Raw genomic sequence first — 13,807 nt, forward strand, 5'->3', positions numbered from 1 at the left:
AAAAGAGAGAGCCCTCTCCGCGCAGGCCCTCCTTTCTTCTTCCTGTCCCCTCCCAGAAAATGGGAGGCTCCTCAAGTTAATTGGCTGGTAGCCTTGGTGGACAGTACCCATGCACAAACGTTACTTCCTGACGCCAAGGAAAAGCCACATGGCCTTGCCCTCTGAGGCATTCTACTTATGGTGGAGCTTTCCTATAGTAAGTCTCCAGTAGGTGGCATCATTCCAATCATTACACTGGTAAACTCAGATTTTGATCTTTTCAGTAGAGTTTAATCACAAAAATATGGTATAATTATATTCAACTCTATTCATCTTACTATTTCCTCATCCATAGATCTGTATGTCCTGTTATTATTTTTTTCATGGCTATATTTGAAAAAGCTTTGACTCCATTTCCTCTCCTCTCATTCTTTCCTGAACCATCTTCAATTTGGCTTCTAAACTCATTCTACTAAGCTTGCTCTCTCCAGTTACCAGTTGTCTGCTGACCTTCACAGAACCTGACACTATAGATGACCCTCTTCTCTATATGCTTTCCTTTCTTGTTTTTTGAGATACTGCTCTTACCAGTCTGACTATTCCTTAGTATTCTTTTTTTTTTCAGGGCAATGAGGGTTACTTGCTCAGGGTCACACAGCTAGTAATTGTCATGTGTCTGAGGTGGGATTTGAACTCAGGTCCTCCTGAATCCAGGGCTGGGGCTTTATCTACTGTGCCACCAACTGCCCCTCTTCCTCAGTATTCTTTGCTGGATCTTCATCCAGGTTATTCGTACTTCAGCTGTTCCTCAGTGTTCTCTCCTGGGGCGTTATCCTCTTTCCCTTCTTATATTATTAACTCCTAGGGGTTCAATGATCATCTCTATGCAGATAATTCTCAGAATTATTTCTTTAGCCCTAACCTCCAATTTTGCATCACCAGCTACTGGATGTTTCAAATTGGAGGTCCTGTAAACATCCCAAAACCAACATGTCCAAAGCAGAACTCATTATCTTTCCCTTCTCCCTTGATTCCTTATGACGTTTAAGGCACTGTGGCTTATTTACTTATCTTTTATCGATATTGTTTAACTTTATGTGACTAGAGATTGTTTGAACCCAGAATGTCACCCTGATCGCAGCAACTCACCAGAAATGCCAGAGATGGCAAGGAATTTTGGGTCCCCCCATCCTGGGTCCTAGATGCACCCCAAACATTCGTGTTTTGGGTTCTCTTACCCAGTTCTTATTTTGAGTCTGATCAATCTTGTGTCTTGGGTTCTCTTTATGTTTTGCTTTCACCCAAATTTTACTAAATGTTTACATTTACTGATATCCATCTCAACCTACTTTGCTTTCAAGTTCCACTCTAAATAAAATTGCTTAACTATATGTTTGTGTTCAGAGTACTCTTGTCCATATCCTATATAAACTTTCCAGAGCCTGGAGGAGAGGGAGCCATAGCTCCTTCCCAGGATCACTCTCCTCTATCAAGCGGCCTCATAAATTTCTTTCTAAAATTACTTCAGATTTTGGGGTTCGTTCTCATGAACAATAGCACTATCATCTTTTAAGTTACCCAGTCTCATAATTATGGTGTCATCCACGACTACTCACTCTCTCTCATGTACCATATCCAATCTCTTGTTGTCTCTTTTTCCACTTTCACAAATTGTAGTATACACCTGTTCTCTCTACCCACACAGCTGCCACCATAGTATAGGCCCTCATAACCTCATACCTGGCCTACTGAAATACCCTTCTGATTGGTCTCCCCACCTTAAGACTCTAGACTTTTCCCCTCTCAGCTGCTAAATCGATCTTCCTAAAAGTGCAGCTCTGAGCAGGTAGTCACCTTTTACTCAATAAATTCCAATACTTCTCTATTAGATAATAGAGATCCTACAGATGTTGGGGGAGGGGAGCCCCAAATTCCTGCCATCTCTAGCATTTCTGGTGAGTTGCTGAGGTCAGGGTGACATTCTGGGTTCAAACAATCGCTAGTCACATAAAGTTAAACAATATTGATAACAGAGATCCTATAGATGTAGGATCAAATAGAAAACCCTCTTTTATAATTTGGTCCCTTACTCTCTCTTGCTGATCCATGGTCGTCCGTGACTGGTGGAAGCCTACTACTACTCCCTTTCCAGTGTTCTTACACCTTACTCCCCTACACATACATTACTGTCCAGTGGTGCTGGCCTTCTTATTCCTTAAATGCAACTCGCTCCATTGCAAAAATCTCCACTCTCCATTCATTTGAACTGGTTGTCCTTCTCTTCCTGAGATACTCTCCCTCCTCACTTTGGCTTTCTGGCTTCCTTCAAGACAGCTGAAATCCCACCTTTTGTAAGAGACCTTTCCGAGTCCCCTATCCCTGCTCCTCACTCCTCTGCCAGTGCCTTCCTTTTGAGATTCCTCCACATCTACACTTTATGTATATAGCCATTTGCAAGCTGTCTCCCCCACATAGAACAGGACCTCTGAGGACAGTGAGGCTGTTTGGCTGGCACACAGTGCTTAGTAAATGCTTACTGACTGAGTAGATGTCATTCTTTTGTTAAAAAATCTCCTCTGGGGCAGCTAGGTGGTGCAGTGGATAGAGCACTGGCCCTGGATTCAGGAGGACCTGAGTTCAAATCCGACCTCAGACACTTAACACTTACTAGCTGTGTGACCTTGGGCAAGTCACTTAACCCCAATTGCCTCACTAAAAAAAAAAAAAAGAAAGAAAAAAAAAATCTCCTCTGCTCCCTATTGTCAGAGTAACCTTAAATTTCTACTCACCATTCAAGGTCTTTCACAATCTGGCAACAAACTCCACTGCCAGCCTTATCTCCTATTACTTCTTTCATGAATTCTATGCTCTAACAGTGAAGGAGTCCCCATCCCCCAAACAGGCCCTGCATGTCCCTGCCCCCAAGTCTTTGCTTATGCTTTTCTGTGCTTAGAATCTTCCTATCAATCCTTTAAAACCCAACTGATATGCTACCTCCCCCATGGCAGTTTCCCTGTTTATAATGACCTTCCTCCTTACATTGTTCTGGACCTCCCTAATATGCTTAACCTATATTATAGCTATCTTTGTAAGGGGTCTCTGATCATAAAGATCATTATCTACAATTGGTATCATTTACAGCATACTGCTCTACACGCAGCAGGCACTTAATAAATGCTTATGTAACTGAACAGCATACATCAGGGTTCAGGATACTTAGAAATAAACCCAAATTGGAGATAACCAGGGCCATAATTCTATTTCTTCTTTACTAAGGGCTTGACATTCAATTGGTTCATAGATTTATAACAGGGAAGGGCTTTGGAGATCAAATCCAACCCCTCCATTTAAAGGTGAGGAAACTGTCATCCAAAGGTCAAGCAAACAAAGGGGGCATATTGTAGTAGGACCAGAATTCAAACTGAATTCTTCCGCATTCAACTGATAAACATTTATTAGGTGCCTACTGTGTGCCATGCACTGTGATAAGTGCTGGGGAAACAAAGAAAAGTAGAGGGTCCCTGACCTCCAGGAACTCAGCAATCTTTTACTTCTTCACACTAGTGTGCTTCTTGTTTGGACATTAAAATCTTGTTTATTGACACATTTGCTTGAATCTTCAAATTGCTGGGTTTTACCTCACTAGTACAATGGAAGTTACAAGAATGATCTGTGCTTGCATCAGAATGGGGAATTCCTACTATCAATGCAGATATCAATCTTTCTATTATGTAGGACTGAGATCCTAGGAAATAGCCTGGAGCACATGGAAGTTAAGCAACTTTCCCAGGCTGAAGATAGTGTCTGAAGAAATTTCAAGTCAGTCAATAAGCATTTAAATGCCTACTATGTACTAATTATTGTGCTAAGCACAGGTCTTTCCAACTTTTATTCTTTTCATTTAATAGATGAGGAAAGTGAGGCAGCAGTTGATTTTTATGAAACAAATACAAATGACAAAAGAGATACACTCTTCTGATACAAAGCAACAATCCAGAATGCTATATGTGGGAAATATTCAAGGATGAGCCTTTATGAATAGATTCCCCATTTGATTAGATAGAACACCCAGCCTGCTTCAGACCATGGTATAAGGAGGTAGGGGTAAACTAGAACATTTTCTTTTAAAATTGGTTTTGTTTTGTTTTTTACTTTTTCTTTCTTCCTTTCTATTATTTATGTGTTTGTATAATGGGTATTTTACCTCTATCTATATAGGTATGTGTATGTTGACTACTTATTGGTCTAGAATCTATCATTATGGGTAATGCCCGTATAATAATAAATATAAATGTTTATATGTATGAAAACATATATAAAAGCATCGTCTTTAATGATAGATTTTAGATCAACAAAAGTCAACTTCTATCCCATATGACTGATGTTGATGACAATTAGTCTCTATTGATGTTCTTTCTATCCCAGGTGAATGTATATAATTGTCTAATACAAATAAAGTGGATGGGTCTGCTATGTATTCATCATTTTCATACCTGCTTTCTTTGTTGTATCCCTAAGATTTGAGTTCTGTGGGATATAGTCTAAGAAACACTTGTTTAGATCTTAAATGAGAAAAACAACTTCTGTTGTGTCTCTTCAAAATCACAGAATGAACAAGGAAAATGAGAAGAGACCTATGTCTTTTCACTAATAGCCATTTCCTCCTTGATATTCAAAGTTAAGTAGAGAATTACTTATGTTGTTTAAATCCTGCCTCCAATAATTATCTGCTATGTGTTGGAAAAGACTCTTGATCTCTCTTTTCCTCTCTAAATTGGGGACAAAAATATATCTAAATAAACCATAAAGTTGTTGTGAGGATCAAAGGAGACAATGTCTATAAAACTTTTCATAAACCTTTAGGGGCTACAGAGTCAGTTATTATTAGTATTATTATTAAAATAGTAGAAAACATGTCGGATTTCTGAAGGCTTCAGTGACCTTAAGGATAATTCAACATTGTAGCACCCTGGTCTAATTCTGCAGTAATGAGCACTAACACAGCGCCCCACAGTGGTTGGGGAGAAAGGATACATTTTCCCAGCTCTGGGACTTTTTAAGATCGAACTGCAGGACGGTTGTTTGGTTACTAACAAATAAATAGATTGAGACCCAATAAAAAACCTTCCACTTACCTTCTTTCAGTCTTTAGCAGGCTCTCTATAGTGGGAATTCTTTTCCTGTGACTGGGAAGGTCATTCCTAAATGTAGCTTTGTATCTAGTACAAGTATATAGATACTTTGTATATAGTATCCAGCTTCTACAAACCCCACTTGGGGATGAAGGACTATTTTGGGTAGAAAATATTGTGCGGTATCCCTTTCTTAGGCAATCCTCATCTGAATATACTAAAATAGCTAGTATTTATATAGTTTTTAAGTTTTAAGGTTTGCAATGTGCTTTTCAAAAATTATCTCACTGAGCCTCAAAATAAGCTGGGAGGTAAGTGCTATTATTACCTCTATTTTACAGTTGAGGAAACAGAGGCAAATAGAGGTTAAGTGATTTGCCCAGAATGATATACCTAGTCCGAGTCTGAGGCCACATTTGAACTCCGGTCTTCCTGTCTCCAGGTCCAGTACTTTATGCACTATATCACCTCAAAAGAGAAATCTTTGGAGTATTTTAAAGCAAGTTCCTTGTGAGGAATGAGCATGGTAAAAAAGGAAGACCTAGGTTCAAATCCAATCTGAAGCTACACTTACCTCTCTCAATTTTCTCATCTGTAAAATGCAGATGATAGAATCTACTTTATAAAGTTGTGAGGATCAAATTAGATAAAATATTAAGTGTTCTGCCAGCCTTAAAGCTCTCTATTCTTGTGAGCTGTGAGTGTAGATAAAGATATTTGTGATATTACAGACAGCACTTTTGAACACTGGTAAGCTAAGTGAAACAATATTATCAATGATCATAATTAACAATAAGTGATGCTGAGATGAGAAAGCTGCCTTGAATTCTGTGTGGACAAACACAAAAGGTTGTGTACACCATTCATATTAGGAACTTCTCTTTGGGATGAGAGAAATCCTTCATATATATATATATATATATATATATATATATATATATATATATATATATATATATATATATATATATGCTTAATGGGTAGCCCGAGTACTTTATGGGTACACTCATGATGTCAGAAGAAAATAAGGAAGAGCCTTCAGCATGTTGGCTGAACCTCCTATGGAAGGACCTGCATGAGAGTTGCACAGGATGGGCAGGTATGGATAGATTGGAATCTACAATTGTTAAAGGAAATCATTGACTTGATGACATCCATTTAGTATCTGAGATATGGGTGGGGGAAAGGGGAAGGATGTTTGTTTGTGTGTGTGTATGTTAATAGCACTTCAAATTCTCACTGCAGACCTCACTGTGACATAGAAGTGACTCTGAGTTCTTCAAGGCTTTATTGGCAAGGTAGAATGATGTGTCCTGCTATATAACCAAGGTTTTAACTAAGACCCAGTGAGAGACTGTGTGTCATCTATTGTCCAAAGCCCAGCATAGTTAAGTTTGGGATAGTTCATCCTTGTAAGTCCAGACACCAGGTAATGAGTCTTTCCGGCCATAGTAACTTACCAAGAATGTCTACAGTGTCTTGGAGGGGCAATGAACTAACTGTGCTGTGGATGAAACTGAATCCTTTAAATATTTCATTATCTGATAGCTAGAAGCCAATGGTGGGCTTGGGTCAGAGGAAAATGTTTAGATTCTGAGACCCCCCCCAAAAAAAAAAACTTTGGGAGGGACCCTTTATCCTTTGAGATCAATCATCTCTAAGAGACATCATCTCTTCTCATTCAGGGCTTATATGTTAGTTAACCTGGAATTAGGCGATCTGGGTTACTAATTATGTGACCTTGCGCAAATCACCTAACTGCTACTAGGGTCAGCTTCCTCATCTAAAAATAATGATTATAATACATGTAGCATGTATCTCATATTTACTGCTAATGTGAGTTATTATTATAATAACTAGTCACAAAAAGATGTCTGAAAATGAGAATGACTGGGGTTTTTTCTCTTAGCTAGGTTTGATACAATTTGACAAAATAAAATGATTTTGCCTTCTACTATTAATTTATATAGTAAGCTAAAAAGCATGTTTGGCTTAGATCCTTGCTACCTTAAAAACAAAACAAAACAAAACAAAAAAAATCTTTTTTCTTAATTTATACAAACTCCCAGCAATGAAGCTTCATGGTGCTGGTTATACTCACAATCTCCAGATTCTATGGCCATAGTGCTGACTGTGGCAGATTTTCTAGGAGAGTATTCATGGATGTTCCCTTGCCTATCTGGCCTAACAGACCCCTTAGTTTGCTCCAGGTCACAACATAAATAATTTCTTTCAGAGGCGTTTTACTGATTTGTATCCAGGCTGGCCATCACCTTTTCTAGTGCATATGTTTTAATTGTTATTCTTTTGTATTTATACCTGGAAGTGATTTTTAGCACAAAAGATGTAATTTTTAGAAATGGAACAAATTAATAAATAGAACTGTTTTACTTATTAGAGGCAATGTCAGCATAGAGATGCCAGAAATTCCTAGAATATCTAATATCGTTTGCAATAATTAAAATAGAAACAAGACACTCTCTAAATTTAGAGACAGCACACTAAAAAGCTGAAATTTTGCAGGCAAGAAAACCTTTTATTTTAAACCATTAAAAGAACCAAAAATAGTCAGCAGGTGGCCACAAGTATCCATGTTTCATTAAAATCACATAAAACCTAAGTACAAAAGCACCACTGATTATTGCTCTAGAAAAACTGCATGAAAAATTCAAATATGCACAGTAAAAACACCACCGTCTGCACAGGACTAATTTTCAAAGCAAGTGCGTGGAATGCTGATCCAATTTTACACACGGCTTCCAATATTCAACTGATGTTCATATTACTTTGGGGGTAAGGGGAAGTGATGAGGGGCTTCCAAAAAGCATTGTTATGAGAAGGGAAAATATTCATTGATATACATTTTTTAATATGCTGCCTATTGTAGTCCTAGAAAATTAGCATTTACAAAATACTTGATAAAAATATCTTTTAAAAGTTGTCCCGAGAGGTACATAAAATCCACCCCCAATTTTCGTGATAATTCATTCTCCCTTGTCACCTACAGATTCAGTTTTCCGTGCCTGTGGAAAGGAAAGGAAAAAAAAAAACAAAAAGAGAAGAAGGCCGTTACTAACCAGACTCAGACCCGACAGATAGCCACCCCACTGACACAACTTTAGCTTTTTTTTTTTTTTAAAGCATCCCTCCTTAAGCAGCTCCACTGCAAAGCCTATGTCCATTGTAGGTGCTCCACAGACAAGACAGGCATACATACCCGCAAACACACTTCTCTTTGTTTATCAGTCTCTGCTTTTCAGAAAGCCACAGAAGCCTTCCTTACCTGCAAGCTTCCACTGTTCATAATGAAAAGCAGCACACTACTATCTGATTCTAGCCACTGCACACAGGCAGAAATTCTCTACCGTACCCTTAACTTTCACTGTTTCAATCTGCCCCTTTACTGACAGTGTGCTGGGTGGGGCACCTCGGGATGTTGAAACACTAACAGTTGAGCGATAGATGCGAATCTGCAATAACATCATGGGCAATAAAGAGAAACATTATGAACATGCTATCAATGGCTCAGATTCCCGAATCAATTTGAAAATGCACTGAGTCAATCAGCGGGAGGCATTGACAGAAAGTACCTCTTCGGCTTTAGTTTCACCATTTTCAGACGGTGTAGTACCTTCCTTTCCAGATTCCTGCTTCTCATCCTTCTTCCCTTTAGCGCCTTTGTTAGCCTTTGTTCCAGGTTCCTTCTAACAGAGGAGATCAGAACACAGGAAGATATGGAGTAATTAGAAATGGTTGGGTATTAGCGAATACCAATTAGTCTTCTCAAAAACCCTTGAGGAGCCATAGCTGTGAAGGCTTTCATGAGATGGCTATCATGACTGCCGTTATTAATATCCAATGAAAGCCTTTGACTAGATTTTTTAAAAAATGTTTGCCCTGTAACCTTGGGCTCCATAGGTAAAATGCACTAAAAAGAACTGTGATTTTCCCTCCCAGTGTGGGAATTTTCTCCACTGGCACACACATTAATCTATATCTGACTTCGTTTGTTCCTCACATTCCTGGAATGTTCTCACCATGGCTTCATAGGATGCCTGGTTCCTTCCGAAGCTCAGACCCCTTCCAGAAGTCTTTCCTGACTCCCTACTTGTTAGTGCTTCCTCACCTTGAAATTGCTTTGTATTTATTTTTTTCCTACCCTTTTTAACCCATCAGTTAAAAAACATGACTTTATCCCTCTTCCCTTCCCCCCAAGAAAAATGTATATTCTTTGAGGGTAGGAAATGGTTTGTTTTTGCTTTTGTATTCATAGTAACTAGCATAGTGTCCAACACCAGTAGGTGCTAGGAAATTATTGCTAAATATAATTTAGTTGATAATTCCTAGGGAGTTGCCTGAGGCCCAAATGATTTACCCAAGGTCACACAATTAGTGTCAGGAGACAAGACTTGAACATAGGTCTTCCTAACTCTAGGACCAGCATTCTATCCATTGTCCCACAATGCCTCTATCCCAATAAATCACTGTTTAGAAAATCCACTGGAGCTTGGCTTATAAGGAATACTTCTCCTTTTTTTCTGAAAGGACGATAATTTTGGTCATTTACTTACTCTTCTTGGTGGAGAGTGCATCATACTAACACTAGGAGTGAATGCTGCTTAGCAATAAGAACATCGAACGTCTGACAAAGGGGTCAAGGCACAGAACTGTGCCAACTGCCTTGCTGTAGGCTCGGGGATTTGACAGAAAATAAAATTTGGAAAGGTGTCTTGGGGAGCAGTTAGAGAGAAGGGTCACCACAGTTGGTATAGCCATTAATTTCAATTAAACAGTTCACAGGGTGAAATGTGAGGCAGGCAGCAAGGGATTGAATTTAAGAACTCAGGTGAAAAGATGCTATTTTTAAGATCAAGCACCAGGAATGAATTTTTGCTGCTTCAAAAAGTTCGCCTGGAACTCTGGGACAATGACAACTCATAAGATCACAGAATTCAGATCAGGAAGGGACCTGAAAGATCATCTAGTACCAACCCCCTCATTTTTCAGAGAACTCAGGCTCAGGGATTAGTCCAAGGTCATACAGGCAATAAATAGCAGAGCCAAGATTCAGATGGGAGTTGTTTTGACTCTAAACACCAGTGCTTTCCCCGCTATACCATACTTGGGAAAAATCAAACAACCACACAGAAAAATGCCAAACTCTGAGCCAACAACAAAGGTTAGGATTGGCATAGAGCAAAAAGGCCTTTTTGGGGCTCACACACCTGGATAGGCCTATTTCCTATCAGTTACATACAAGGCAATGTGACCCTTGGGTCATCCAGCTTGTTGCCGACAGCATCCTGAGAGACCACTCAGCTCCTCTAGGTTTGAAATGAAGCATATTTAAACTAGGTCCTCTGCCAGAATGGCTCTCAGAGCACCTGCCTTGGCAAAGCTGGATGCCCAAGAGCATAGCGAGCCCTCCTGTTTCCATTTTACTTAAGAGAAAAATGCCCTCTTTGTAGACCACAAACTACACAGTTTAATTTTCCTGAGGACGTCTCTAATCAGCAATGACAGTGCTTTAGCTAGTTCATTTAGCAACTACTCAGCCTGGCCTTTCCCAAGAAATGGAGTTGGAGAGAGGATTAGTATTTATGCATTTATTTAAAAATACCCCACCACCATCACCACCCAAGAGGGAAAAAATAAACAACTCTTACCTTAGTGGTTTTTCTTGGTTTTGGTTCAGGTTTTGGCGGCGCAGGTTTCTGCAAAGACATTTTTAATCATGCAAATACTTAAAAAAATCAAACACCGAATCCCTTTGCCACTAATGCACAAAAGAATGCAGAAAAGTAGATGGCACATTCTTTGACCCGCTAAGGTCTGTAATGTGATAGCTCTTAGTCCTTGTGCTCCAAACACCTGTTTAACATGGAATAGGTCTCCTCTAAACAGAATGGCCCAAACTAGGCTCAGCAGAAATCTGATGCATCTTTAAAGTGTTTTGTCCTACTCCGAGAAGGGAGAGTATTAGACCTTGAAAACCATTGTTATTTTGGACTCTACTGGAAATAGATGCATTTCAAGTGGGATGCAAGAGTGAACTACCTCAACACCATTTAGAACAATTCTTTGCGAACAACTTAATCTTGCCATCTTAGGGTTTCTCTATATTTCTTTTTATCATAGCACATCAATGAGTGTGATGTCGCAGATACTTCAAATGATGTGCAATGCCCAATTAAAAGGCTGTATTTTGACTGAGTGGTCAAGTTAGACTTATCCACAACCCCTAAAATTATAATGAAATCTTAAGCAAAGCCCAACTGGGAAGAAAGAAGGCTGCTTATGAAAAATTTCAAAATTATTTCTAAATAGCGTCATTTATGAAGTGGATCTACACTCATTCCAATCTAGGTCACCTGAACTATCAGTTCAAGTTGGGTGGAAACTGTCACATCTATCCAACCCCTCTCTCTACCTCAGACAGACAGGAAGTCCCACCTGATGATGGTACAGCTCTTAATAGTAAGGATATTACTGTACTAACACGAGGGGCTGCAGGGTATAGCAAAAAGACAGTTGGGTAGCATGATGAAAGAGCACTGGACTTGGAATCAGGAAGACCTGAGTTCAAATCCTGTATCAGACATTTACTGGCTGTGTTGCCCTGGGAAAATCACTTAACCTCTGTCTGCCTCAGTTTCCTCATTTATAAAGTAGGAATAATAATAGGATCTACTTCCTAGGGTTGCTGTGAGAATCAAAAGAAATAGCATGTAAAGCACTCAGCAAACCTTAAAATGTTATATAAATGTTTACTATTATTGTTGTTGTTGTTGTTGTTGTTGTTGTTGTTAATAGCTAGCCTTGGAGTCCAGGACACCTAGTGGTTCAAGTCTTGCTTTTGACACATACTGGTTATGTGACCCTAAACAATTCACTTACCTTCTCAGTGTCCCAGACAACTTAAGGCACAGAAGATATAAGGTACAGAAGAGGAGCCAACCCACATTGTACCACACCAATTACTAACATGATACTATATAAGAACATCATTTGTGGTTAATTAATTTCCTATCCCCAAATTAAGATGGTCAAGAAAAAGCTAGCTGAAAGGAAGAACTCACAAAAGCCTGCTCTCCTTTCCTTTCTCTTCTAGTACTTTAAAGGTCTCCATAAATAAACACCTGCTAGTTCTGCTGCCCCGCCTTCTTTCAAGGAGGCACTGCCATCGGCAGGCAGGGGCCCAGCTTCCCCAGATGCCTTTTTGGCTTAGAGACAAAACAGGCAGACTGAGGTCATTTGGGAAGGATGATGAGATTTTCAACCCCTAATTCTCTACAGTAATGAAAGCACAAAAGGCTGGCTATGAAAGAATATGGTATGAAAATCAATCCTGCCACTATACCCCAGAACTGGCCTCAGGCAGAGGTAGAAAAGGCCAAACCCCATATAGGGATTGGGCAGGGTAGTTGAAAGGGTCCTGGATTCTAGAACTGCTATTCCTAACTTGCTATGTAATCTCAGGCAGTTTATCTATTTCAGAGCCCCTCTGGGTCCATCAGCTTCTTCATCTGTATAATAAAAATATCTAATATATACAAGTATATAATATATTATAATATTGTCATATCATATTACACCATGTTATATATAAAAAGTATTTAAATCCCTTTCCCGGCATTTCCAAGCAACATGGATTTCAGTTACCCACCTGGCTTCATTGTCCAAAGTATGCAGTGAAACTATAGACATTTCAAGTTTAGAAAAAGCTCAGATTTCTAAAGTGTTCTGCTGACAAAAAATGGGCCTTGAAGAGTCAGGAATGTTTTCATCAAAGACCCCAAGCCTCAAGCCTGAGTTGGCAGAACAGGTGTAGCGGAGAGTATGTAACAGGGAGCCAAGAAGATCTGGGCTCAAGGCCTCTAAGGTCCTTTCTCAGTTCTAAATCTGCTATTCCATGTGCCTGTCCCCAAAGGTAAAAAAGTAAGTAAGAATGGGAAGGGGCTCCTAAGTCCAGAAGCTTTGTACTTTAGACTATGGACTCTAGACACAGTCAATTCATCTGTTCTCCTATTATTTTCCACAAATGACATCATGCCTAGACTCAACTTCAATGCACAAGGGTGACTTCTTTCTCCATACGTGATTCCAGTGACCCCAGAGATGAAGTTCTGCCCGAATATGACATTGATTGTTATATCTCAGGGAAAGGAAGGGGCATGTGCCTCTGCATTCATATGTGTGTGAGTGTGTGTGTGTGTGTGTGTGTGTGTATGTGTGTGTGTGTGATGCTGCTTCCTAGTCACCTAAAAGCCACGTTATTTATTTACTTAAAATAATACATAAAAATCCTCAGAGAAAACTAGCTATGGAGTCACTGAACAGAATATCGATTTCACTTTATGAGCCTTTGCTAAAAGTGTGAGAAAAAGGAGGGAAATTATGCATTGGGCCTCCTCTCTCACCCACCAAGAGGTCAGGAATAAGGCAATGCAATGTAACAACTGTTACAGAAAACCTGCCACTCTCCTCCTTAAACCACACTTCGACTCCCTCCCTTTTTCCTATCCTTCATTTTGTCCTTCCTAATGCTTCTGTTGTTGTTGTTTTTTGTTTTTTGTTTTTTAGTGAGGCAATTGGGGTTAAGTGACTTGCCCAGGGTCACACAGCTAGTAAGTGTTAAGTGTCTGAGGCCGGATTTGAACTCAGGACCTCCTGAATCCAGGGCCAGTGCTCTATCC

The 13,807-nt window shown here is 39.5% G+C and overlaps 1 protein-coding gene across 3 annotated transcripts in view; it reads right to left on the reverse strand.

Moving 5' to 3' along the window:
• Positions 1 to 7,632: 7,632 nt before the first annotated feature.
• The window catches only part of HMGN3 (high mobility group nucleosomal binding domain 3), a 67,205-nt gene continuing 61,030 nt past the window's right edge, over positions 7,633 to 13,807 (reverse strand). Inside the window, exons 4-7 of one of the 3 annotated variants that reach the window (XM_043963539.1) lie at positions 10,778 to 10,825; positions 8,702 to 8,815; positions 8,482 to 8,581; positions 7,633 to 8,134 (exon numbers count right to left, since the gene is read on the reverse strand). In XM_043963539.1, coding sequence (XP_043819474.1) covers positions 8,121 to 8,134; positions 8,482 to 8,581; positions 8,702 to 8,815; positions 10,778 to 10,825 — 276 coding nt within the window. In that variant the 3' untranslated portion in view covers positions 7,633 to 8,120. The other 2 variants (XM_043963540.1, XM_043963537.1) reach the window with 2 other exon arrangements.

This window comes from Dromiciops gliroides, chromosome 4 (genome assembly GCF_019393635.1).
Source record: "Dromiciops gliroides isolate mDroGli1 chromosome 4, mDroGli1.pri, whole genome shotgun sequence".
In the NCBI taxonomy this organism is placed as follows: Eukaryota; Metazoa; Chordata; class Mammalia; order Microbiotheria; family Microbiotheriidae; genus Dromiciops; species Dromiciops gliroides.